This window comes from Anguilla rostrata, chromosome 5, assembly GCF_018555375.3.
Source record: "Anguilla rostrata isolate EN2019 chromosome 5, ASM1855537v3, whole genome shotgun sequence".
Taxonomy (NCBI): Eukaryota; Metazoa; Chordata; class Actinopteri; order Anguilliformes; family Anguillidae; genus Anguilla; species Anguilla rostrata.
This window is the reverse complement of record NC_057937.1, coordinates 51,062,061-51,084,238: the sequence shown is the minus strand read 5'-3', so window position 1 is coordinate 51,084,238 and position 22,178 is coordinate 51,062,061. Positions and strand designations below refer to the sequence as shown.

At 48.1% G+C, this 22,178-nt stretch overlaps 1 protein-coding gene across 21 annotated transcripts in view; it reads right to left on the bottom strand.

Moving 5' to 3' along the window:
- The window catches only part of LOC135255596 (pleckstrin homology domain-containing family A member 7-like), a 107,135-nt gene that overhangs the window by 12,305 nt on the left and 72,652 nt on the right, over positions 1–22,178 (bottom strand). For 7 of the 21 annotated variants that reach the window (XM_064336961.1, XM_064336959.1, XM_064336960.1 and 4 more), the window contains 12 exons: positions 17,711–17,940; positions 13,235–13,666; positions 11,194–11,731; positions 8,749–8,832; positions 7,980–8,102; positions 5,334–5,414; positions 4,275–4,343; positions 2,825–2,905; positions 2,448–2,597; positions 1,044–1,145; positions 531–642; positions 18–193 (listed from right to left, as the gene is read on the bottom strand). In XM_064336961.1, coding sequence (XP_064193031.1) covers positions 18–193; positions 531–642; positions 1,044–1,145; positions 2,448–2,597; positions 2,825–2,905; positions 4,275–4,343; positions 5,334–5,414; positions 7,980–8,102; positions 8,749–8,832; positions 11,194–11,731; positions 13,235–13,666; positions 17,711–17,940 — 2,178 coding nt within the window. Of the gene's footprint in view, positions 1–17; positions 194–530; positions 643–1,043; positions 1,146–2,447; positions 2,598–2,824; positions 2,906–4,274; positions 4,344–5,333; positions 5,415–6,314; positions 6,369–7,979; positions 8,103–8,748; positions 8,833–11,193; positions 11,732–13,234; positions 13,667–17,710; positions 17,941–22,178 lie in introns of all 21 variants that reach the window. The other 14 variants (XM_064336967.1, XM_064336966.1, XM_064336963.1 and 11 more) reach the window with 13 other exon arrangements.

Genomic DNA, 22,178 nt, shown 5'->3' with positions numbered 1-22,178 from the left:
CCCTTTGAGTCACTCACCCACTTTGGCACAGATTTGTGGAGCAGGAAGCTCTGCGGGTACAGAGCCGACTGCTGAGAAGGCTTGCTGTCATTGGCTGGCTGCGCGTGGCTGAGGGCGGGGCCTGTCTCCCCTGCAGGCGCACTCACACACTGAGAAGGCACTGAGGACGACGCTGAAGGCACGAGTTTCCTCTCTGAAGACACACACATACGCGCACACACGCACGCACACACACACACACACACGCACACGGACGCACACACGCACACGGACGCACACACGCACGCACACACACACACACAGTGTCTTCAGTGTAACTGCAGCACAGCACTTATTTTACCCTCCACTTTATTATTTCAATCCCTTCAGTAAACAAATGCAATCAAACATCAAATACAACAGTCCCATGGGGCAATAAAGTATGGATCTGAATGAATATTAAAGAGGAAGCGCTGGCTGTGCTGGATGAGGGCGTGTGCTAAGGCTAAGTTTCTGCGTAGCAGTGGTAGCAGGCAGAGTGGCCAGCTCACCTGGGTTCTTCATAGAGTCTATGGTGACTCTGTAGTTGGCTTTGCTGGAGCTGAGGCCAGCCAGCACGTCCTCCACCCTCCACAGCTCCCTCCTCATCTGCTCCTTCTCCAGCTGTGTGGGCCACACGCAGCACAGGGGCACAGGTGAGCTGACCTGACAGGGGCTCGGACACGTACGCACGCGGCTGACAAGCAGGGAGCCGGACGCCGAGCTCGCAGGAGGCACGCCCGTGCATTTTTAGGCTTTCATGTGACACGGGAAAAGGTACTGGTGTTTAAACCTCACTGCAGTCAGTCCTACTGGGCTGCCAGCCAGCCAGTGCTGGTGTGGTCAGCATTCACAATGGGGGCACGTAAACACTGTGCCTTGGCAGGATGAGCCACCCAGCAGCCTCTAAGGGACCCTGCTTTATCATTGCAAATCAGAAAAACAACCAGATAAACACAGCATTTGGATTCTGAGCGGTTCCTTGTTTTTGCATTTGGCCACTCTGCCCAGCGGGGTACTGGTACCTGGGAGAGGATGTTGCGATTCATCTGGTCTCGGAGAGCCCCCCTCAGCTGGTCCAAGTCCATCTCCAGCCGGCCGTACTCGTTCCACGCGTTCTCCATCTCCTGCATCGTACACAGCCCGACACAGACCGTCAGCCTTACGCAAAAGCAGCCAGTCAGACACAATATAAAGTAGTCTATCGCCATTTTAAAAAACTGCCAGTCAGACACAGTACAAAGCATTCAGTCAGCCACAATATAAAGTAGTCTCTCTCAGTTTTTAAAAAAAAACTGTCAGTCAGACACAGAGCAGTCAGTCATTCTCCGTAAAAAAAAAAGGGGGAAAGCCAGTCGGTCACCGTTAAAAAAGTATCAGTCAGTCACTTTACAAAGAGGCCGGTGAGTCTCTGCAAAAAAAACTGTCAGTCACAGTAAACACAGTCTGCTACAGTTAAAAAAGGAATCGCTCAACAGCTGGCTGAGCACAGGCAAAGGGAAGAGATAAGCTGGGCTTCAGAAACACGGCCTTAGACATGGCACTAACAAATTACCAATAATAATGGGAAAACGGCAGATGCTCTTTTAAATGTAGTTAGGTAAACAGAATGTTTTAAATCCTGACATCTACCACTAAAAGTTGTTGCAAACCGTGGTACAGTTTTGATTATGATATTAAAACCGGTACCGGTAGCATAAAAATTAATCAAGTGATAATCATTACAGCTAGTTTGATTCTGTTTTTTGTGGGTAGAATCTCAGAGGGATTAGCTAAGCTCAGAGCCCTGGGCGTAAACAGAAAGTAGAAAGCAGCAGCAGTTAGGCTCTCAATTAGGAAAACCCCAGAGATGAACACACACAGAGAGCATCTATGGGAGTGCTCTGAGGTGAGGCTGAGTGGGGGCTGTAGTCTTTTAATATATTTTTTAAATATTTAATATATTAATGTATTCACAAAAAGAAACTTTTTGACATTTTTAAAAACTATTTTGCTTTACTTTGCAACCCCAGCACTGCAGTGCATGAACCTTGGTGCTTACAGGGCACTTATTGCTGTACTGGAAGATATTTATTCATCAGTAACTCATTCATCAGTATTTGTCTAGTGCCTGTATTTTTTATTTTATTTTAATTTTTATTCAGTTCTAAGTTCCCTTCCATCTAGTCATATTTAGAGGTCCATCATTGCAATGGTCTCCATTCTCACTCTGCAGTCCAGCTTCTTACAGATGCCTTTACTGCGCAATGACACAAACCATTATAAACCCAAGATGGATGTACAGAGAATGTCAGACAAAAACAACACAATATTCAATGGCAGAAGAGAAGGTACAATATTCAAAAGTAAAAGACTAGGTAGAATAGTCAAACCATGTATGAAATACATATTTCCAAGCCGTTTTTTCTCTCTTGTGAAGCAGGGCTCACCGTGGAGACCTGGGAGATCTCGGCGCGGATGTGCACCACGTCCTCCTGCAGGAGGCGCTGCTGGTAGGCGATCTTCTCGGCGTGGGACGGCTGGTCCCGGTACTGCTCCATCTGCTGGTGGGACACGTCCAGCACCGACTCCAGCTTGTCCTGGCAGAGTTATGAGCGGCACAGCGCAGTTTGGACACGTGACTTGGACAGAGACGTGATCCACTGAGCCGTCTCAGAGTTCGCAGTGTACTTCATTCATGTATAAACACAGTGACCACGCCAAAATGCACTTTTAACACAGGCAATACAGGCCTGTGTCCGTAGTGTCTGTGTTAAAGCAGGCCTGTGTCTGTAGTGTCTGTGTTAAAGTAAGCCTGTGTCTGTACCTTGTCCTCCTTCAGTGTGCGAATCCTGGTCTCCAGCTCCTGAAGAATCTTGTCTTGTTCACACAACCTGCTCAACATGACCTAGATGACATACACAAATGATAAGAATTATAATGAATGACCTAAATAATGAATTAAGATTATACTACATTATATTACATTCAGATGATCTTGTCCAGAGGGATTTACATTCAGGTGATCTTGTCCAGAGTGATTTACAAAATGAAGTACCTGGGTTTCACATTCAACCATATTATAAAATTTGCAGCACTACAGAAAAGGATATCAAACACTTTTGGAACCAGTAATGGTACAACAACAAGTGCTTAGATTCAGCTTCACAAATGTAGTCAACTACCCTGAAAAGCTTAATGACCTAACCTGGCAACTTGTCTAATATTAAACACTGTTTAAGATGAAAGTCCTGAAAGATCTGAAATAGTCTAAATGCAATTTGAAGAGCATGCTCACCAAGTGCTTTTTCATTTATCTTATTAATTCACTTGAAAGGATTGCCACAAATATTACCATTATATTTGTGACATTCTCTTCATCAGCTGGGAATAATGCATCACAGATAGGAAAACTAACCCAGTTTTCCTCTGCAGATCCCCTTAGCTTTGTCTGGAAGATAACTAATGCGAGGCCTAGAAATTTAAGGTCACGCATCTGATATTATACTGTTTCAAAGTGGGTATTTATGGCCACATGATTTATTGAAAGTGACAAAAATAATTTCAATCCAAGAAAGTGGGTTAGATGTGTTTAATAAAACAGAAATTAGTTGAATAAAAATAAGAAAACACAACTTGAGCGCCTGCCTGCCTCGATTACAGCCTTTCTCTCACAGCAAGTGTTTTTCCGCAACTCTATTTACCATTCCGTTCAATTAATAATTAAGATGTTTTTATTTCGCTGCAGTATATTGTTGTTTTAATTACATGAAATATTCATTGTTCAGACAATTTCACCCACATTCTTATAAATTGTTAAACTGGAACAATGTCGATGATGAGAAAGCCAGGACTTCCAAATGATTTACCTCCGATAAAACATAAAAGAAAAACAAAACAAAACAAAGCAAAAAAAAATTAGGATTACAAATATCAAACTGAAAAATTTAAGAGCTCAAACTATGAAATCCCACAGCATGTATTTTTCTCTTTAAACTGAATGCTGGAAGTAAAGACGCTCATTGATACTCTCTAGATTCGAAAATCCAAGTGGATGTTAGATACTCTCTTCCTCCCACACTGTAACTGTGTTTACTTCTGTGTGTTTGTTTGTTCCAATGTACCATCATTACCACAAAAAAGAGTCCCAGATCCTCAACAGCTTTTTGTAAACTGAGCAAACAAACAAAAAAAACCCGATAAAACGAACTAAATTTAGCAAAGGTGTTCACCAGAGAGCTGCATTTTGAGAGAGCGCTACAGAATTTTATACTTACGTCGACGTCACTCTCAGCTATTTTGACTGGTTTCGTCGATCTGTCTTTCGACGTTTCGCGCGCCGTGACCTGAGAAAGCCAGCATACAGATGAAAAAGGCTCGCATATTTCACTACATTCCGTATAAACTACCAGAATGCTAATCGAATCCCCGTAGATAACATTGACATTAACAACAGTCTGGCAACCCCCTTTCCAAGTCAAGTAGCTACGACCGTGTGTCAGCAGTAAGCTTGCTGCTAGCTATGACAAGAACAATTCTAAAAAAGCTTCAATTATACAACAGCCAATGCACCAGCACTATGCTAAGAAGCTAAGCACATTATCCATGTAAACATGAAACACTTTCATATAAGAGACAACACACAGCGCAAATGTACATGACCCACAGATCCACTCTCCTGACACAGTGACAGCATGAAATTTGCACAAATAATAGCAGACAGAATCTCCTTAAAATATTCCCAGATTGTGACTATGGACGAGCAATTTCATAACCATCAGAAATGACAGTTTAGTTGGGCCATATTAAGTACACTCTGTAGCAATGGCCCATATTAGTAATGTCCCGTACCAGTAATGCCCTGTATTAGTAATGCCCTGTATTAGTAACGCCCTGTATTAGTAATGGCTAGTAGTAATGACCCGTATTAGTACAATATTAAAGCTGTAAAAAAAAAAAATTTCCCCTGGGATATATTAAGGAGAGAAACTCAAAGGTAAATATAACCAGCATTATTATACTCATAACCGCCAGGAAAGATAAAACAAAAAGAAAAGGCCTTCAGTATGACTCCCAGTCGCACGCATGCGCATGTGCACCTCCTCAAACAGAGAAGAGCAAAATCCTGCCAAACCACGACATCCGCACCGCAGTGATGGGTATGGGATCTCAGAGCCCAGGCATGTCACATGGTCTGAAACGGGCCCGCCCCGCACTGAGGGGGCTGGCGGGAAAGGGGTGGGGGATGGGGAGGGTGGGGAGGGGGCGGAGGGTTGAGTCACGTTCTCGCATGGAAGCAATGGAATGGTCAGACTATGTATGCACGCAGTCCTTACGTTCACAACGGTCTGATAACCTTGAGCCGAGTTTTGTAACACACTGCGAACCACGGTGATCAAAGGTTCAACACTTTTGATCTGTTTCAGACGGAAAAGAAAATTCTGGTTATGCCCAGCAAGTGTCGCTGCGGCTCAAAAACACCCAAAAACACACACGGCTCTGATTAAGTTAAGGTCTTTTGCACCAAAGCCGTTTACAGTAGCACTGCTAAGTGCCATTTGAACATCTTAATAGAACACCTGCAAACCCAAAGGAGAGGAAGCCTTTTATTTTTGCTTTGGAACTGCTGTTGGCAGACGGCACCACCAGAGGGCACTCTTGGCAGCACTTCCATAAGGGAGAAAAAGCCTAAGGCAAGTTTCAAGATAAGCAGCATTAAAGCATCCAGCTCCTCACTTCATCTCCTATGTGCTTTGCCAGTACGGTGCTGCATTGAAGTTTTGCCGAACAAATTCACTCCTGCCTCATGCACTGTATTAGACACACTGTGGTGTGTTCAAAGCCATGCAAACCATGCTGGCGCCACCATTAGTTCATGTACAAACTGACAACCCAAAATGACTTGATGTGTTTGATCACATTGTAACACTTCAGTGCACAATAGACATCAACTGTAATTTCATATTGGCTGTTCAGACAGGAATAACGGTTTAGTTACTCACACAATATCGAACTGATTTCAAACACCCTGTGTAGGCTCCTTGATACGAAGCAGTTAGAATAGATTAGCAACACGTGTTTTCCAAAGGTCCCCAAAAAGACAGAGTGCTGAGAAAGCTTGTTTAGAGCCACAAAGCGAGCGCGTGAATAAGGAAGAGAGGAAGAGGGGTGTGTGAAGAAAGGTCAGAGGTCGCAGCTGGAGGTGGTGGTATGAAGGGATGTGACCTACAGAGGGGAGCTGAGAGCAGGAGAGAAAGAGGAGGAGGAGGAGGAGGAGGAGAAGAAGGGAAGAGCAGCTCAGCTACATCAGGTCCCACCTTCAAATCTAGATACTCCAGGTCCTTCTTCAGCTGCATGTAAGTGTCATCGACCTTCGGGTGGGGGGAGGGGGTATGGGCGGGGAGAGATAGATCACATGACTCAAAGCTGCACAGAGCGTTGTTAGTACCGCCTGCAGTGTAATGGGTTATACTCCCACCAGCAGAGCTGAACATGGTCTGACCTCATAACCCGCACAGGATGTAGTTCCCCAACGTTACGCAATGGTGCTAGTCATGGTTGTGAAATCATCAGTTTTCTTGTACTGATTAAGTTATTGTTAGGGCAAGAAAAATATCAGTGATGAATCAAAGAAATCAGTTATTTAGGCCATCAGCAGGCCTAAGCGACTGAGGTCCAATCTATAATCTATAATTATACAGCGCCATAGCATTTCTCCCTACACTTAATCAAGCTGGCACTGTGGGCCATCAGCTGCAAGAAAACAGTACCACAGTACATTATCAGCAATTCAGTGAACCCCCTTACACTCTGTTCTGTAGACACTTAAAAAAATTTATATATTTTGCTGAGATCCTCCTGGGACCCCAGTTTGGGAATCCCTGTTCTAGAATGCCATGATGTTCAGGAAGAGGACTCAAGAAGTGAAGAACCAATGCATCGATGCCCCTATAAACATCTACTGAGGCGAGAATCTAATTTCATCCCTCCTTTGCATGCATGTATAGGGCAGTCTGGAGATGAGGTATCAAATATCAAAGTCATTTTGTGCCATTTCTGGCCAACCATTGCAGAGATGCAGGTAAGGGCATCACGGCCTTTGAAGGCTGAAGCTTGGAGGCCACAAGCTTCTCAGTGCAGTCCACAGCAAAACGTCAGCAAAGAGGCATAACAGGGCGAGAGAAGCAGGGCAGCGCAGCCGCAGAAGCAGTCGCAGCCACATCGCAGTCACAGTCGCAGTCGCAGTCGGACACACACAGGCCGGTGCGCCGAAAGCTGCAGCAGCCCAAGCTGACGTACCTCAGAACTGGCTACAGCGACTACGGCGCAGCGCAAAGGCCCGTTTACAGACAGGGGCGATGCATGATCGGCCGATGGACATCGCTACATTGTCACCAACGTTCCACTGTCACTCCACTTTGATATCGAACGCCGTCGCTCTTAAAATGTATAAACACCTAACCGATAAGATAACGTATCGCCAAAGTGAAGTCATTCATTCATTAATGGCATCTTTGTGGCCCTCCCAGTCGGCAGCACGCTGACACAGAGACATTGTAATTGTGTTTATCAAGCTTTCAACAAATGTGTGGTCTTCCATTTAATTTATTTTAAGGTTAGGCTAATTGACGACTTCACACTTTGCTAAAGATAATTACAGGAGATGAGAATGTTCTATAATAATATTGCCAAGCCGGCGATGGGGTCAATAAAGTTCAATACAATTTGAGTCTGAGCGACGGATAGAACGATGGCAGTGATGACAACAAGTCGTCTGCCACTCCAGTGTAAACTAGAAGTCGTTGCGGCCAAATATCAAACGTGACAATCGCCGGTGGCAACGATCACACATCGCCTAACTGTAACCCGGCCTTGACGCACGCTGACGACATCACTGGAACAGAAGAACACAGCGGCGTCTGACGGCGTGTGGGAGGGCCCACCATGCGCAGGCACAGGCAGGGGCAGCTGGGCCCCCTCACCTGGAGACGGGGCACAGAGGGGCCATTGAGCTGCTGCAGGTGGCCCAGAGCACCGTTGCGCACGCTCGCCATCTTAGCCTGGTGTCTCCTGAGCTGAATCAGGAGCAAGGTCAGCTCCTCCGGCTGTAGGGGCCCCCCCGGGGACCCCGCGCAGGGGGGCAGAGAGAGGAGCGTTTATTCACGTCCCGTAAAATACCCAAAGCTCCAACCAGGGCGGCGACAGAGAGCAAGGGGCAGGAGGAGTCAGCTCTAGTGCTTGGAAAGTGAGGCATCGCGAACCGCACTATGAATTGAGCTACCATGCACTGCGAATCACAACCAATCAGGAGACTTTGCTATACACAGCAAAATACTGTGTTGTAATTGGTTCAAAATCATCAGGTCATTGATCTCATGGGGAAGCTGAGCTCCGTGTTAGGGCTCATGTGGCCTCACTGTCCAATCACTGATCTGCATCACCCAGGGTATGTGGACAGTCCTGGGGTCAATGCAGGCCATATTTCCAATATTCACACCCCTTATCAACAGCAAGCCCCTGCATTTAAAGAATGTCACAGAAGCCCCTTTGTCTGCTGGAAATCAGGTGTCTTCACATACTATACATTCCATAAAATTCATAGCCTTGCTTGAATTTTAAAGAAAGCAGCAAAAGAGCACTAATGGCAAAACAGTGTTTAAAGGCTCAACATATCAACACACCAGGATTACATCTTTTGAGCTGAGCCTGTAGGGGGTCCCTGAAATGAGCATTAGAGGTTGGGGCCCTTACCGTTTTCCCCTGCAGGCTGGGAGCGCTCACTGTGTGGGTGATGTAGCCCATGGCCGGCATCGAGCGTCTGTCCACCGGAGTCGTCTGTGGAACATTACAGGTCATTACATGACCACACAGAACAAAAAAGTAATTGAAACTGTGGCTTAGGGGCTAATCTCACACACCCCTAAATAAAGAGAGGGACGTGCGCGAGTCCCTTTCCTTCCACGCTGCGCGTCACATGACACCGTAATCCACACTCTTCGAGGAGAAAGCAGTAGCTGTGTGCATATGCCCGTAACACCACAACAAAGATCACGTGTGTTAATGCATCCCTGATTCTGCACTGAGAGCTTCAGCGTGGCTTAATAGCTCAATCAGTCCTGGTGTGATGATTTTAGTCCCCCATTTTGGTGCTAATCTGCTCACTATGAACACTGTGAGAAAGGCATCCATGTGTTCCACAGAATTTAGCAGGGATATGGAAGATGTCGCTCAAGTCTCTTTCCATTGTTTCTCGTGACAGAATTTCAAAAATCGATTTGAAAAGTTATTATGAGGAAAAAAAAACCCATTCCATTTCTTCTATTCACGCCTGTAAAATAAAGCCATAAATTCACATAAAAATATGACCCGTCATTCCACCTCTATGGAGCAATCTAGCCTGAGGTGGAGCTCTTGGTTTGTCAGACGTCTTTGTGATGAAGGCCAATTCCCACAGCCTTATGGTCCCTGCTGAAGAGAGCCATTGCTGCTGTCAGCACCATTTATTTACCTTCATTTTTGCCAGTTACTTCAAAAGTAAAGTAATGCCTTCTGACCCAGTTAAAACCAAGACAGCAGGAAAGCGATCGAGATAATCCTGTGTGTGCCCTTCTTACCTTTTCCAAACACTGCACTTGCAGACTGTGCAAAACTCAAAACTCTATAAGCCTGTATGTAGTTTATCACAATATACAGGTCTATATATAACTGCCACTTTAAATGAGTTCTGCGGGGACGATAAACCCAAAAGAAACGGATAACATGGGCTTGCTTTACAGATGAGGCTAGTTGCTAAATACAGTACAGGCTATATCTAGGAACGGGCCATTACTGCACCCTGGTTTTATCTTTCAGGTAACAGTACCCAATAATGCGCATTTCTACGTGACCTCAATGACTGGAGACCGACCGCACAGGAAAGCTCAGCGTAAACTCCGATGCCACGGCAACGCAGAGCCCATCAGGGTGTTTATTTCTGAATGGCGGCGGCTGCCTCTGCTTTCAGTAGCCAGCAGGCTTCGCGGACACGACAGTTTTCTGCTTGATAGACAGAATTTTGAAAAGGCACGGTAATCACAGCTTTAAAAAAAAAGGACACAAACAACAAGAGATTTAATTAGTTACACATAAATTATCCCCCGAAACCGCTCTCTTAAAACAACATTTGTTTGCTACCAGCAAGAGAGAAGGCAGTGCGTGCCTACCCAGCGATATTCCCACGCCTCTGTATTTTTGCTGTATAATAGGTTTTTTATTTAAATTCGAGATCAGAAGAAATAGCTGGTGCTGATATTTGAAAAACACGCTTCTTGTAGAGTGGTGAGTAGCCCAGGGCCGGTACTAGCTGCCCATAATCGCATTAAGCGCGCTAATGATGGTCCACAGAGGCCCACGGACCACCGAAAAACAGCACCCAACAAAACAGGAAGCCAGAAGAAAAATAATTACCTTGAAAAGATAGATATGCACCAAAACAAAAGTTGCTTGACAGACTGCTTGATAACTACCCATAAGCCACCTCCCAGTTATTTTGTCTATTGCGCTATGCATACGTGTAAACATGTCCTTTTCTTGACCTTCTATCGTAATCTACGGCTGTAAAAGTAGCAGCATTTCCTTCACACAAGGCCTATGCTAACACCCTGGACCCTTTAATCAGACGGCCCAATTTTAAAATCAGGGGTCAGGGAGGCTCGGACACACTGTGACTCACACAGTTTTCTTATAAGGGGTCGTACGGTGGGCTTCAGACTAGAGCTGTAAGAGGGTGGCTGAGGCATTTTGCTGCAGAACTGGACCAATCAAGTGTGGGGAGAAGGGCAGGCAGTGTGGCCTAGGGATGGGCTTCTGTGTGCATGGCTGGTATTGTGGGCTGCTGTATGTGAATGCGCAGGCCTGTACAGCCAATGGGATTTCACATTAGAGCTCCTTCAGCAGGTGGGTGCTGCTCTACTCGGTGGTGGTTGGGAAATCATAAAGGGCGCAACACATATAATGGCAATGCATTGTGCAATGTGCAGTTGTTGTTGAAAATGCGCTTTATAAATGCAGTCCATTTACCATATTATTGTTACTTCAGCTTTAATTGACCTTTTAATAAGTAAAAATGAGTGATAAAAAACAAACATGAGAAATTAGTTCTATTGAGTTTAGTGAAGTGCCTGCACAGCGTGGCGTGGTGCGGCTTCGCTGTGTTACCTTGGAGCGGTGGGACCGCACGCGCAGCGGCGAGGCGGAGGCGGGTACGTCGGCGGGCGGCATCTGGTCCAGCGGGCGGACGGTGACCCTGTCGGCCGGCGTGTGGGGCCTGCGGGGGGACGTGGGCTTGCCCGGGGGTCCCGGCGGGGGGATGTCGGAGGGCGAGGGGGGCACGGAGATGCAGCGGGGGACGTCGATGGCGACGCGGAAGGAGGCGGGGTCCTGGTAGTCCGGGGCGGGGGTGTAGACGGGCGCGGTGGGGCTGCCGTGCCGGAAGTTCTGGCGCTGCTGCCACTCGTAGAGCTGCCACACGGTGCCCTCCCGGGACGCCGAGCGCTCGCCCGTGGTCATGCGGAAGTGGCTCAGCCGGTCCTGCGCGTACTTGTAGTCGCTGGGCAGGTTGCGGGGCGCCTGCGGGGAGCTCCCGCCGGACGACAGCCGCGATGTCTTTGGCAACGACTGGTAGGCCTCCACTGCGCTGACTCTGGGCTGCATCGGGGGGGTCCGGCGGGGGAGCGTGTGCTCAGAGGAGGGCAGGCTGAAATTGCATTTGGGGGGAGAGGACGTTAAAGGTGAGCACACATTCTCACACAGTCCTTGAGGGCCGAGAACTGCTGGTTTTCCACCCTCCCTTTGCCTGGGAGTCAGGTGTGAAGACAGTCTGACCAATCAGTAGCACTAATTACCCGGGAGGAAAAAAAACAAGGGCTGGATTTGGATTCGAGGGCCAGAGTTGATGATCCCTGCTCTACAGCATTCTCTTACAGGCCCCAGAAAGCCACAGTGTCTGCTGGCTTTGCCCTCATCTTATAATCAGCTAACCAAGAAGTCAGGCAAGTTAGCTATCTTGTACTGAGCAAATTTTGATAAATTTTGAGTCGCAATGTAATTGAGCAAACCCCGTGGCTCTCGAGGATTGGGGGATTTCTGTTCTATAGCAGCAGAATTGGTAGCTGCTGTAGCTCTTCCTTCCGTTGGCTCTACCTCCTTATGTTACTACTTTGGGCAACAAATATCTGGCATGAAAGCTGCTGCAGAAGTATTACTTTATTGGTATTTTTTATTTTCCTCAAGTTTATTATCATTTATTATTATTACTGTAGAAAGTTTCCTTTGGTAATATGAGTCGATGTAGTGTGATGCCATTGCATTACAGTTAATCGATCATCATAAGGACGCATTCTCAAGGAGAGAGCATCATAAATATTCATGAGATACAACAGCAGAGAATAATTAATTTAAATTTTATTGCTAAGAGCATGGAGCTGACAATCGGGTCAGTCTAATCTAGAGGAGGGATCTTAAACCCAGTCCTGTAGTGTCTGCTGGGTTTTGATACATTTAATTCTAGTGCATAAATTAAGTTAACAACTGGCTCCAGAATTCACACTTTCCCAGGCCTAAATTGGCACACAGTACCTGCAGATACTGCAGCACACTAGAGCTGGAGTTGGGAGTACTACAGCCCACCCTGATCTACAGAACCTGTGGTACTTATTTTCACAACAGTAAGTTTGCAATGTGACATCCTGACTGTAAGAGTGTAAGGTCGCAAGGAAGGTGTTCACAGAAGTGTGACATAATGGTTAAGGAGTTGTGCTTATAACTCAGAAGTTGCAGGATGAAATCCCAGGCAAAGCACTAATGTTGTACCCCTTGAACAAGATATCTCCTATGAACTGCTACCTTTTTATGTATTGAAATGCATTTATTTCCACTGCACTGTATGTTAAGGTAACATTTTACATGTTGTAAGCACTAGAGGGAGCCATTTGCAAATGTATTTCTCCACAGTGTTTTATCTAGTACATTAAGTCACAGTTTGACATATTACACGTGCATCTGTGTGTCCGTGTCTGTGTATGTATGGATGTGTGTGAGCATCTGAGTGTGTGTGTGTGTGTCTGTGTAAGTATGCGTGTGCCTGTGCATGTATGAGTGCATGTGCATGAGTGTGTGTGTGTGTGTGTGCGCGCGCGTGTCGTGTTCATTGGGGGCATTTGGACAAGCGCGTGTGGTCATGGAGATGAAAGTAACTGACCTCTTGGGCTCGGCCTTCTGTGCCCGGACCCAGTGCTGGACCTGTGCGAGGGTGGTCTTCCTCTGCACCTGCCTCTCCGTGTCGGAGCGCGGGACCAGGCCCCTCTTATGCACCGCGTTCCCGTTCTGCTCCACGCCCACGCCGTTCCCGTTCCTGTGCACGGGCCCCGTGGAGGCGGGGCGCTGGGGGCCCGGCGGATTGGGGGAGGGGCCGTCGGCCTCGGGGACGATCGCGGGCGGAGTCTTGGCCCTTCGACGGCTGCGCCGCTCCTCTTCGCCCTGCGACGCGCGGATCTCCTCCAGCGCCTCCACGCCGGACGGCTGCCTGCCCGCCTGCTCCACCCGCCGCAGGGCGGGGCTCTTGCTGTGGCTGTTGACGTGATTGGTCTGCTGGACCGCCTGTCGCTCCAGCTTCTCCAGCTTTGCGGACTCTCTGTGATGGAGTGAGGCAGCAACGTTAAGGCTTGCAGGGATCCAGGCCTAAAACACTACTGCAATCTGTTCATATCTCCGCACGGCACGAAAGAGGTACTGCCATAACTCCCGCATGCGCAAATAAAAGCTAATTACGACTCGCAATGCACTATAAAACAGTGCCTCCCTTATTTAAGTACGATAATTACTCTGCCAAAAAATCTCTCAAGGCACGCGGCAACAAAAAATAATGCAATGAAATATACGTCGGAAAAACGCGAGGCTCTCATCTCCCTGAGCCCAGGATAGTGCTCAATTAACCAGCAGCATCCCCAGCAGCCATTAACCCGCCCAGTGAAGACGGAACACACTGTACGACACGTCTCGGCACATGATTTGCCACCGAAGCAGACTCAAATGGAAGATCCGGCCAAGCTAACGGGAACAGAGTCTCACTCCATTTGCACATGCAGCGCTGCTCTCAGAGAGAGAGAGAGGCTGTGTGTCAGCGCAGCGTTTTCCACAGGGTACACCCGTCTTACTCCAGCCCCTCCAAATGACAGCCATTTTTCCTTAAACAAACAGCCCAGGGTGGGCCCATCCCTCTGAGAGCGTCTGCAACATCCCTGATGATGCGACTGGCAATTTATCCCATGTCCCCAGTTTTATTCATGAGTTTTTTTTTTTTTCAGCTTTAATTTAATAACTACGCAAATAATTTAACTATTTCTGGAAACCGGCATTACAGCATTCGCCATTAATCACACACATCTATTCTGCCAGACTCTCCCTGGATCCAGATGACAGTCAACAGCACCATCTTGTAAATATTTCTTCATTAATAAATGCGACTCTATATGTCAGGGGGAGATTCAGAGATGCATTTTAAAGCCTCCATGCGTCAGGTCACGGGTGCATGTGACAGGAGGGCCGGCGTCGGCTGACACGTCTCTCCCGGAATGAAACCGTCTGGCTCTCAGCCGCCCTCTTCTCCGGCTGGCGCAGGATGACAGGGAATCGCGCGGGTCGCCATGGCGAGCGCCGCGCCTCATCAATCTCCATCCAACAGGGCCCCCCCCTGCTCATTTTCCCCTTCTCCAGACGCCTTAAACAGGCAAGGAGCCCTCCGAAAATACACCCGACACAGATGAAGATGAAAACGTGAAAAACTGATGCCAATCAGAGGCCGGGGCAGACGATGGCAGCGCGTTATGCATTCTCCGCACGCACGGCGATGGGCACGGAAACCGCCGTCATCAACCTTCCACTGATCAGCAAAAAAAACGGAGAATTGAGTTCACTGACCTTTCTCACACTCAGTGACAGAAATAAATAGAAAAGAACATCAGAAGTTAATTAGGCGTAAATACATGGAGGCCCGCACTCACTCTCTTACAATACACTCTTGCGTCTTTATTTTTGAAAAGCTATTTATCTTGAAGGACCCGAAGGCATAGCACAGCGAAATAAAATCCCTGCGGTACGTAAACTCCTCCGATGGAACGCTGGCTTAGTTAATAGCAAATATATTTTTTAATTGAATTGCAGCCGCAGCGCCAACCGCTCCAAGACCAAGACCGATGTGTCAGCAGAACGAGGAGGAGAAAGATAAGAAGAGGGGCGGAGAGGCAGGGAAGGAGAGGTCAGAAACTACACATTCTGCTGAGTGAAAGAAAAGTTCGCACAAGCAGAAAAGTCCTTTAAGTGCAGTGATGAAGCAGAGTCACCTGATCCTGCCCAGCTTTCTACTTCCTGTATGACCCGGGTCTGAAGATCATTGGGGGGGGAAGTGACAGTGCAGTGGACACGCCCCCCGGATCTGCCCCGCCCCTAAAGGCCCTGAGCTGAGGTAACAGGACTGGAGTCAGCCAGCTGCCTGGGGGGTAAGAGGGGTACAGTACCGGCCGCAGAAAAGCCCCCACACCCCGACGGAGCACAGATTCGGCTCTGCGGGCCGAAGAAAGGGCCCCAGCCAAACGCACTCTTTCCCAAGCCCCAAACCCCCCACAGCCGTGCGTTCCCTGGGAAATGGAAGAGGAGGAGGAGGAGAAAGGGGCGCTTTTCTGCTCTGGTTTGGGGGGTCATTGTGTGTGACAGAGAGGGTGAAAGGGGGGAGGGCGGTGTTTCTGGGCCACCGGCGGCGCTGAAAAGGACCGCGGAGCTTTAGCGTGCTACGCGTCTGTGCAGCTAGCAGCACGCACATAAAAACTGTGCTAACGCAGCACCCCTTCCCTTTTTCCTCCCGTCGCTGAGATCACCACAGCGTTCGGCGCCCCTCTCCTCTGAGTGCCCCTGAGGCGGAGGGCACTCGGTGCCCATGTGCGTGCCCTGTCACGGGCTGCCGGCTGGGCACACTGGCAGCCTCGCTGCCTGGGCGGCACAGAACCCCTCTGACGCCAACCCATATATACAGAATGCATATAAACACACACACACACACACACATGCAAATATGTACGTATACCTATGCACATATCTGTGTACACGCACTTGCAAAATACATACGTACAATTATTAACAAACGCATTCCATACATACATATACAAACAAAAGCCTATTCACACATAAAAAAGCACACATTAACACACATACAAACATACAAAGCAAACAGAAATAAGAGACACACACACACGCACACAGTGTAAATGCCTTTAGTTTGAGTTTCTAAAGCACAGAGCAGCTGCTCCCATTGGCCATTGTGAAAACCTTAAAAAGCAGGGAGGGACAGAGGAACGCAGCAGGGCACTGGAAAGGCTCCACGGGCCGGTCTGAAGCTGGAATCAGCGCTGCAGCCTGGCGGCCCGTGCTGAAGCCATCAGCATTCAGAGCGTCAGAAGCCTGCTGCCACACCGTTTAGCGTTCCCCTTAAACCGCCTGAGTGCTCTGTGTTCTTACACAGCTCACATCAGCGCAGTGACAGAGTTCATCATCTCCTCACTCTCTCTCTCTCCCTCTCTCTGTCTCACCCTCTTCTGCATGTCTTCATTATCTTAAGGGGGAACTGGAGCAGAAAATGAGTGTGAAATCAAGTCAGTTTTTTTTTTTTTTTTTTTTTGAAGGGTGAATGGATCCCTGTGCACGCTCAGCTGCCAGGGCAATAGAACTTTGGTAATTACACCCACTGGGGCTCAGGTCCCGCTGCGTGTTTGTGTGTGTGTGTGTGTGTGTGTGTGTACCTGCGGGTGTGAGCAAGAGAGAGTGTGCACTCATGCATGCGTGTGTGTGTGTGTATGAGTAAGAGAGAGAAAGAGTGTGCGTGCTCTTGTGTGTATGTGTGTGTGCGCACTTGGCATCCTTTGGATGGCACTGCAGTATAATTGTTAGGGACCTGGGCTTGTTACCAAAAGGTTACAGGTTTGATTCCCAGGTAGGATACTGTCATTATACCCTGGGGCAAGGAACATTGCCAGCACTGCTTCAGAATATTCCCAGCAGTATAAATGTAAAAATAAATATTGTGTAAGTCGCTCTGAATAAGCCAGACTCCTGTGTGTACATGCTCTGTGTGCATGCACTGTCTGCGTGTATGTCTGTGTGTGCGCGCGCGTGTCTGTGCTGTGCGAGTGTGTGTGTGCGTATGTCTGTGTGCGTCTGTGCTGCGTGCGTGCGTGCGTGCGTGCGTATGTCTGTGTGTGCGTGTGTGCGTATGTCTGTGTGTGCGTGTGTGCGTATGTCTGTGTGTGTGTGTGTCTGTGCTGTGCGTGTGTGTGCTGTGTGAGTGTGTGTGTGCGTGTGTCTGTGCTGTGTGTGTGTGTGTGCGTGCGCGTGTATGTCTGTGTGTGCGTGTGTGCGTATGTCTGTGTGTGTGCGTATGTCTGCGTGCGTGCGTGCGTGCGTGCGTGCGTATGTCTGCGTGTGTGCGTATGTCTGCGTGCGTGCGTGCGTGTGTGCGTATGACTGTGTGCGTGTGTGCGTATGTCTGTGTGTGCGTGTGTGCGTATGTCTGCATGCGTCTGTGCTGTGTGTGTGCGTATGTCTGTGTGTGCGTGTGCGTGTGTGCGTCTGTGCGTATGTCTGTGAGTGCGTGCGCGTGTATGTCTGCGTGTGTGCGTGCGGCGCTGACCTCTTGGAGCTGTGGTTCTGCATGAGGGCAGCCTGGTTCATGTACGGTGCTGACCTCTTGGAGCTGTGGTTCTGCATGAGGGCAGCCTGGTTCATGGCGCGGACCCAGCCGTTCATGTCCTCCTGCGTGTCGGCGCTGAAGAAGTAGGTCCTCATGCCGCTGTGCTCGGCCTGCGAGCCAATCACAGAGCTCTTACTGTAGATGTACGAGCGCATGCCCGTGTGGCTGGCCTGCGGAGAGAGAACATGGCCGTCAGCCGGGGGGGGCTGTGTGGCCGCTCCTGTGGGTCACCAGGCAATGTGTTACATTACATTACATTATAGGCATTTAGCAGACGCTCTTATCCAGAGCGACGTACAACAAGTGCATAGGTTGCTAAGGTGCTAAGAGCAGTGTTAGCATCCCGAGGCTATGCCTAGTAACAGCACAATGCTGAATGAGAGCTGGTGTCAGGACAGCCAAAGCATCACGGCACCCAGGGTGTTTCTGCGGTGCAATAAACCCAGTGAGTGTTTCCACGGAAACCCAGTGAATGTGTTTCTCTTGTGAAATAAACCCAGTGAAAGTGTTTCTGTTGTGAAATAGACCCAGTGAATGTGTTTCTATGAGGTACTGAACTCAGTTAATGTGCTTCTGTTGTGAAATAAACCCAGTGAACGTGTTTCTGTTGTTAAATAGACCCAGTTAATGTGTTTCAACAGAGTATTAAACCCAGTGAAACTGTTTCTGAGAGACACTGAACCCAATAGAAGTGTTTGTCTTGCCAACTGATGCTGAAAGATCCACAGACATTATGCATGCTTGGTATACTCAGCAAAACACTTTCACTGAGGTTCAATGTCATTCAAACAATTACTGGGGTATATGCATAAATCTACCAAATAATCTAGACATATCTGAGTGGTACATGCCTTCACGTCATTACATTCATCCCCAGACTGTAACGGCTGATCTGGGAAACTGATACAAAGACAGTGGAAAGGCAAGAGACACAGTCAAACGGCGTAACAACGCTAAGCGCTACGTGCTAACAGCACCACTGGGAGGAACGCTGAAAGAAAGCCCAAATTCTCCAATAAAGAGCCCCAGATGGGGTTTGCCGGAGTTCCAGCACGTGGATGTACTCCATAAACGGTTAGTGAATAACGACTGTGCCAGTACCCACTGTGGGTGAGAGCCCCACAGGGTGGACCATAACTGGCCCCAGTGTCAATCAGGGAGGGGGAGTGTCAGTCAGGGAGGGAAGAGTTTCAGTCAGGGAGGAGGAGTTTCAGTCAGGGAGGAGGAGTGTCAGGGAGGAGGAGTTTCAGTCAGGGAGGGGGGAGGGTCAGTCAGGGAGGAGGAGAGTTCCAGTCAGCCAGCAGTTGGCTGGTTGCCTTCAGTCTATCTGCCTTGCTGTGCATGAACTGCACACCCCCTGCAGAGCTGCAGTGGTGCTCTGCAGGGAAACAGAAGCAGTGGCTGGACGAGTGCATTTCAGAGGACAGAGTGTGCTCTACTGCACCCACCTGATCTGACAGAGGATGCTGCAGCTAAAAGACGTGATTCACTTTAGAGAAAGTTAAATTCTGTAATATGATCATTGATTACTTCACCGATCCTTTTGATGCACTGGTCATTCAAACGATCGATCACAAATGCCATATTCGGAGGTAACCGATAACTACCTTTCTCTGATTGCACCACGGCTCACAATATAAAACGGCAGGAATTGGCTTTTTAATGCGGTCATCATAATACCATCAGCAGGCCTTCCCTACGCACCACTGAAACGAAGAGCAGCTCTGGGTTCCGGTCCGCGTAGCCAGTATGGTACGTGATTTCCCCGCACACACATTCAAGGATCACTAAAGCACATGCTTCTATTAAGACTAGTGTCATAATAAACGCGTATGCATATACCCCAGTGGCTTTTACCAGAGAGCCACTCAAATACCCAGCTAATATGCTGGATGGTAAACTATTGACATTTCAGAGAACAGCCCTAGGTGCCCATTAAAGTGAGAACAATGAATTCTCCAGGAAGCGTAATGATGAAAACTGATGAATAATAAAGCTGCTGATGCAATTGCCTCAAGCTGTAAAAGATGAAACATCTATGGTATCTTGCAGGATAATTGAGCTGAAAAACAGATGTTTTCTTCTAAGTTAATCAAGCTGAAACATCTATGGTTTCCCTTTGAATAATCTGACAAACAGATCTCTGATTTCTGATTAATCATGTGAGGTTCCATTTACTCCTGCATTGGAGGTAAACAGGCATTTCAGTGTCAGAAACCCAATGTACCATAATTACCAAAGCTTACTTCCAGAAAGAATCAAAGAAAACCAGAAAATCTGAATGATTGTTTACTGAAGCAAACATAGTACACTACAAATCCAACACACCCCCTTCAGCACAGGGCAGTTCTGAATGCTGTATGAGCTCCCATGCCTCAATCACACACCCACACACACAGACACAAACACACACACACACACAGACACACACACACACACACACACACGCACACACACACATACACACGCACATCCATCCAGAATGCAAATAAAACCGTTCGGAATTTGAAGTCTTTGTTTTAAGCTTCTTACCTCATTCCTGTGCTTGGGAAGGTCAGGGCAGTTTGCTCTGCAGTGAAACAAGCCTCAACCCCCTCCACCCAATCCCCCCCTAAACCCCACCCAAAAAACTGTCCCCCAGTTCAGAGGCTGTCCCAGTCCATTTGGGGGTTGGGGGTGGGAGGGTTGATGAGGACAGCCTGCAGCTTAACCAGAGTGCAGCTCAGCACTTTTTCACTGCCCCACCACACCCAAACATTCTACTCTCTCTGTACCTCTCTAATGTTCACCCAAACCACAGCTCCACTTTTCTACCCTCAGTGTGCCACCCAACCCACCATTCTACAGCCTCTCTCGCTCTCTCTCTTCCTCTCTCTCTCTTCCTCCCCCTCTCTCTCTCTCTCTCTCTATTATTCTCTCGCTCGGATGTTCTGATGTCCCACCCACTCCTCCATTCAGCTCTCTCTGTACATCCCTTAATGTTCCACCCAATTTACTGTTCAGCTCTGTACTCCTCTAATGTAACACCCGAGCCATTATTCTACTGTCTGCGAGCACACTACCGCCTCCTCCATCCTCCATCAGCCCAGCCCCAGTACCAGCGCACCACTTCCCACAGTGACCTCACTGCCAGGCAACTGAAAATGGGACAAGTGCCAGTCAACCGGAAAAGACCTACATACTTATTCTGGAATTTGAAAGGAGGCTTGGGTAACCTCCAACTGTACAGACAGGTAGAAAATCCTTATGTTATTCATCAGCGGTGTGGAACGGAGTGAACCCATGTCTGCGGTGCTTCGTGAGCACGGCCAGCCCGCGCGCTCTTGCTGTATCAGTGATGGAGTAGAGCCTGACCCTATGCCTCCGTGCGCATAATGCCTGTTTTGACAGGGCAATGTCTGCCTAATCCCGCGCCCTGGTTCCAGCGTGATCTCGGCTACGTTCCCAGGAAACTGCTGATCAGTGCATCTGAGCCCCCACACACAGACGACCACGAGTGTGCAGCTCCACACACGCGCGCACACACACACGCACGCACGCACGCGAGCATGCACACACACACACACACACACACACACACACGCATGCGCACATGCACGCACACAAATGCAGAACAGAGTGTGCAGATACACACTGTATAAATACCACACACACACGTATGCACACACACGCATGCATCCACACAAATGCAGAACTAAGTGTGCAGATACACACATGTATAAATACACACGTATGCATGCACGCACGCACACACACACGCACACACACAAATGCAGAGCAAGGTGTGCAGCTACATTACATTACATTACATTACATTACAGGCATTTAGCAGACGCTCTTATCCAGAGCGACTTACACAACTTTTTACATAGCACTTTTACATTGTATCCATTTATACAGCTGGATATATACTGAAGCAATGCAGGTTAAGTACCTTGCTCAAGGGTACAACGGCAGTATCCTACCCGGGAATCGAACCTGCGACCTTTCGGTTACAAGCGCAGTTCCTTACCCACTGTGCTACACACACGTACACACACACACACATGCACTTATGAACTTACACACATACACATACTGGCATGTGTCCGACCAAGAGTGTACAGCTACATACAGGCATGCAAACACTTGTCTACTGCCAAATCCCTGTGCCCTTCCCATACTAAACATCCCTGGACACTCTCAGTATAGGAGGAACTAATCTCTCATCAGCAAGATATTAATCTATCCAGTATCTTTACAGTCAGGAAAGAACCCATCTACTTAGCACTCTTACACACTGCCAAAAAGCAGCTAGATCTGCTGAGTGCCCACTACATTGTGCTGATAATGTATTGAATGAGGAAATTAAATGAATGAATAAAAGCAGTTAATACCAAAAGCAGTATACTTTCTGTGGAAGTTCCAA